This window comes from Hydractinia symbiolongicarpus, chromosome 7, assembly GCF_029227915.1.
Source record: "Hydractinia symbiolongicarpus strain clone_291-10 chromosome 7, HSymV2.1, whole genome shotgun sequence".
Taxonomy (NCBI): domain Eukaryota; kingdom Metazoa; phylum Cnidaria; class Hydrozoa; order Anthoathecata; family Hydractiniidae; genus Hydractinia; species Hydractinia symbiolongicarpus.
The window spans coordinates 7,745,966-7,751,355 of record NC_079881.1 but is presented as its reverse complement, the minus strand read 5'-3'; the positions used below and the strand labels follow the sequence as shown (position 1 = coordinate 7,751,355).

Here is a 5,390-nt window from a genome sequence, read left to right as displayed (position 1 = left end):
TTTTCTATTCAATTTTTTATTGTTTCGGCGCCCCTTTGAACTGATCCGTGTCTCTGATTTGGCTCAATATTTACCTACCGACTCTGAAACGAGTGTTTTAACGAGAAAAGATAAATCTTAAAAATCACACTTACAGCAATGCGGAAGAGCAGGAAAACATGTAGTTTAGTTAAACTACAAGATTCAATGAGGGTGAAGTTTGTTTTTCCACTTCCATAAGGACGCGGAAGGAGTAAAGTGCCTTCAAAGTGCGAAAAGCTGCCTTGGGAGATCGTAAAGTTTTACAACTTATAAACTATTTCGTATGTCCCCTCCTGGGAAAATGTTAGTTAAAGGGTTGATTAACGTTTTTGTGCAGGTCTCGTCAGGAGGGGTTATTTATAAAATTGTTTTTTTTACTCTCGAAGTAGACGAATTCTCGGTAGGGTGTCGCAGCACGTCGCAGCACTCGGTGATGTTTTCCATTGTCATGGAACAAAAGAAAATAATTATTAGTTCTAATTATGTATATTTAGGTAAAAGTTTTAAGCAACTTTTTTTCTTTTTTCCCCAGTGGGAGTAGATTTTCTGTTTATGTATATTCTTTCTTTCTCTCACACCAGCTGTATGTTTTGAATATATATTGAATTGAGTTTATAATTGTTTTTTTATTAGGTGTTACATAACCAGCTGGCAAGTGGTTCACATTTTTTTTTAATTCCCTTGACACCTTTGTGGGTTTTTTATGAAGTTTTTTTGAAAAATAAAGTATTCATATTTGAATTTTGCTGTGTCAACATGTCTGCTTCACATTCAGAGTATATTCAAAAGCTATGTAGATTGTGTGGGAAGAAAATTGTGAAAAGTAAACATTACGTTAATTTTAAATCTTGTGATATTTACAGTGAAGTGTTTCAATCTATATATGGAATAAATTGTGAACAAGAAGATCCTTGTGTATTTCCTAAATTTACTTGTAATGGATGTAGAAGAAAATTAGATGAGATGAAAACGTCAAAAAAAATAATTGGTACTGCTGCATCATTTTACCCTCATGTGGATGAAAATTGTGTGTGCATGAATTATGCTGTAAACAGAAAAGACAGCTTAAAAATACTGGAATTAGATGTGAGTATGAAGAAAGTTGGTTTTAGTATATGTGATAAATCGGATAACTATAAACGTGTCTATACCCTTTGTCAAAATGAAAAAGAATTAAACCATTTGCTTACAATACGTATAGACAACAGCAATGGTTGGGATTTCTCCATATATGGGAAACCTATGGAGAAAGAAACAATACAACTAACAAAAACTCTGCCATGTGTTTTGAAAAATGATGATATTTCAACTTTCTCGTCATTCTGGAAGTCAGTCAGTGTTTGCACGGGGTTACAAGGTTATGAAGATGTAATCAAGTCGAGATGTAATTTCGAACAGCCATTCATGAATCAGAGTGGAACATTTCCAGTAGCTTTTGTTGAAGACGATAAAATGGTCAGATTTGATGAAGACAATTTTAAAACAATACGCCATACCAACTGTCATTTTTTAGCTGAAAAACCTTCATCTGTATGTAGTATGTGCAATTCTTTTAAACCAACAGTTAAAAAAGTTAGAAGTAGACGGAAAAGTGATGATTCTGTGCTTGATTCCTCACATACAAACATTCGATATCTTTCCAGAGAAGAACTAGAGGAAAGATATCGCAATACTCAGGGAGAAAAACAGAGAGCAATAAAGAAAGTTGCCCAATTATCATCTTGGGTAAGAAAAATTACTGAGAAAGAATGCAAAAATCAGATTCACCTAGACGTAAATGATATGAGGAAACTTCCACAGAAAAGAAAGAGATAGTTATTTATATATTGATACTTTTGGAAACATGATTGTTTGACTATTTTATTTATATTTTTTCTGAGTATGTCAGACATTTTTTCCATTACGCTTTTTCAACATAGAAGTTGTTTTGTTATTAGTGCCTTGTCTTTTGAGTCACATCTTTTGCAAATATTTTTAGTGGAGTACGATTTTGACTTTGATTTGAAACATTTTTTTGAAAACATCAAATCTTAGAAAATAATTGAGATTAAAAAAATTTAGGATTGCTACTTTATTATTGCTATGTAATTTTTATTTATGTCATCGGGAAATTACAACTATTACGGAATTTCTTTTATCTTCATTTCGAATGGATCCGCCATACGTGAATAAATATTACAGTTTTGTTTTGCTTTTTTACATACTCACTTCGCGATATGTAGAACAACCCTGGGGACAAGTTTCATTATATTCCCAACAAGAATTCATGCGAAGGAGTGTCGAAATTAATATTCGCTATTCGGGACTATGTTGATTTAAAAAAAGAACGTGACAAAGGCCTCTTGGTGTAAGGGTGTATACAAACCACAATAAAACATACCCGATACCCGTGTGAGATGTAAAACTTGTTTGCAAAGAGAGTTCGATACCCGTGTGAGATATAAAACTTGTTTGCAAAAAATTTAATCAAATGGAATAATCAAAAAGTGAGTTGATTTCATCAGGCCACAGTCAGGCATAGAGCATCCGATGCGGCAATCCTAGGTCCGAGGTTGCGGTCAGCTTTAAGTAGCGATTCTCGCGTAAGAATATTTGCGTCGGTAATTATGCACGCGCAACTTATTTTTCAGGGTCCCTCCAGCTGATAAAAAGCATGTTGTTTCATACCATCTTGATTAGCCTATCCATCGACCATTTCTCCGCGTTTTTATGATCTATTAAATTTCTAGCAAAGCGCGCAGAGTTTTGATCTCGCAGCATTATTCAGTTTAACGCTTGCCAATGTGCATAACTGAACAAAGAAGTAGCACAAAAAAAAGAAATGAGAGTGAAGTTCACAAATCTTGGCAAAAATTTAGATTTAAAATAAACAGCTTCAGCGAGATTGAATCCTTACTCAATCCGAAAAAAACCCTTAAAATAGTACAAACATAATAAGGGTATGATTATTTTACTAAGAAACACAGTTATATACATGGAAAAGATATATAGAAATTAAAACAAGTTATAGGTAAAAATGTTATGACAATTAGTTAAGTTTTTTTCTCATTGCTGGTTCACCTTTTTTAGATAAGACTACAGTCAACTTCTCTTTTTTCTCCGATGCTAGAGAAGCAAGTTTGCGTCGAACTACTTGTATATATGCAGTGACATATGCTTTTGCTCTGATGTCACACCATTTTTTAATGATCTGAGCTTTGAGAATTTTCGATAACTTCTCATTTCCAAGATACCGTGAAAGTATGACCCAGGCTTGATCAATTAAAGAGTCCTTCATAAGTTCATTTTCGAAAAGTTCCCGTATATCTTCTCCTTTATATTTTTTCAACATGTTCAAATTTAAAACTTTTCTAATAACGTTTTCAATTCTTCTGCAAAAAATAAACATGTCATCATTGACTTTTATCAGGTATCCTCTGCTGACTTGGTCCACCCAAGATCTTGTATAATCCAGAAAACTATATACCTGCAGTTTATCATCACCTGAAACTTTCAATGAGTTCAGAAACTGCAATGCAGCCACAGCAACAACTTTGTTTTTCGAATCTGCTAATCTTTGGTATTTTTTACGTAGCGAGAAAATTATGTATCCTGAAACATAATACAGAACAGTTTGTTCCTCAGTTGTGAGTTTCAAGTCAAGACTTTTTTCGACATGTCGATTTTTGTTTTCATGAGCTACTAGTATTTTTATTAACTCCATAACAAATTTCTGCAACAACATAGAGAATTCTTGACTGTCAATGCAGTATCCTTTAGGTAATACATGTTTCCAATGTTGTCTGAATTTATCGTCTTGTGCAAGTTCATGCACTTTTCTCCAAAGAGATTCTTTTCCTGAACCAGTCAGTAGGTTAGATTTTTGCAATTCTTTAAATATGCGACACACTACATTTTCAGAAATAATGTCCAAAACATCACTCCCAGCATTCAAAATTGAGTTGGCTAATTCTTTGACACGATTTCCAGGTGTTTTGAATCCTTTCACAACAATGTTATTGATTGGGTCTTTTGAAATTTTAACCATAGCATCACGAACAAAATTCATTTTTTCTTGCTGCAGCTCATGATCGGTGATGGATAAAGATTCTAAAAGGGTGCAAAAAAAAAGGTTTATACCACCAGTTCACAATATTTTGCTCTATATATAGCAAAAAAAAATTCCTTATGTTCTCAGAGTTCATGAATGAATACTTACGATTCGATTTTGATTTAACTTGTTTTGTGGAAATTGTTGTAGTTGATTTATTTTTTGAGTCATCAAGAGTTTTTCTTGCCACTGTTGTTGTTTCTGGATCTATTATTGGAATACAGAGTTGACATCAGAACACAGTTGTGATAACAAAACAAGACAACAACAACAAAAAGCATATCAAATGATGATAATACAATAGCTTTTCTATGAAATCTACATGCAGAGTCAAAAAACAAAACATTATAGCTAGCTAGCTAATGGTGTTTTAAAGAAAACATGACTTTATTAAACTGAAGCATTACCTGTTGGCTTTTTACATATCAGAGTATGTTTCTTGTAGTAAGCTTCTTTAAAATACTGTTTTTTGCACTTGCTGCACACAAACTTCACATTTTTGGTACTGTTGTTATCAACCACCATGTCCACATCTTCTTCATCAACGAATACTATTTGAGGAATACCCAAATATCCAGCATCTACTTCATTTTCTTCTTCCAACAGATCTTCCACAAACGATACTTCCACCTCACAACTTTCGTAAACAGTAAAATCTGACAACATTTCTTCCGTCACAAAAAAGTCATCATCCAATTCTATTATATTTTTAACGTCTTCGCCTGCCATTTCGCTTCTTGCTTGTTTATGATATGTAAAAACGACAAATTTATCAACTAACAAGCATTTACCGCTGAGAGAAAAATAGCCGCGGGCTCATAATTTATGCAAATAGTAACAAAAGACAACGGCTAATTTATTAATTTAAGCGCGAGATTTCAAATTTTGATTGACAGAATTCGATGTAAGAACAATAGAGAAAAGTAAACATGAGACACGGATGATTTCAATAGAAATAAAAGAGTTCTCTCTCCTTCTTTTTAAACCTCCTTGTATTATCTGATTTGAGAATCCCAGTTCTTTGCATACCGAGACAAATTCTCTCTGCATACTAACTAGCGTACAATATATCGAACAACATCTAGTGAGGGTAGGCGAAAGAATAATTGTGATATTTTTTGTGTTTTTTTTTATTCGTCTTGTAAACACGTTGATAAACATGGATAAGTGGGAAATGGAAAAAATTTCTGTAAAAAGTTAAAATTATAAAAATAAAAACATTCAGTTTAAACAAGATCTAAAGGGGTGTTTAGCAAAGCAGAAGTTTTTCCAGTGACAT

General features: G+C 33.1%; 1 protein-coding gene across 1 annotated transcript; it reads right to left on the bottom strand.

Moving 5' to 3' along the window:
• Positions 1 to 2,955: 2,955 nt before the first annotated feature.
• LOC130649454 (uncharacterized) lies at positions 2,956 to 4,840 on the bottom strand. Its single transcript, XM_057455727.1, has 3 exons — positions 4,519 to 4,840; positions 4,220 to 4,318; positions 2,956 to 4,110 (listed from the first exon to the last, which is right to left on the bottom strand). The coding sequence occupies exons 1-3, from the start codon at positions 4,838 to 4,840 to the stop codon at positions 3,050 to 3,052; spliced, it is 1,482 nt and encodes a 493-aa protein (XP_057311710.1). The 3' UTR covers positions 2,956 to 3,049.
• Between the last annotated feature and the right edge of the window lie 550 nt (positions 4,841 to 5,390).

Bases quoted from the DNA above. Each gene is read 5' to 3' on its own strand.
- LOC130649454 (XM_057455727.1), bottom strand. From the start codon at position 4,840: ATGGCAGGCGAAGACGTTAAAAATATAATAGAATTGGATGATGACTTT. The intron at 4,319-4,518 runs GTAATGCTTCAG...TTCCAATAATAG, and splicing joins GATATGTAAAAAGCCAACAG to ATCCAGAAACAACAACAGTG. The intron at 4,111-4,219 runs GTAAGTATTCAT...GCACCCTTTTAG, and splicing joins AGTTAAATCAAAATCGAATC to AATCTTTATCCATCACCGAT.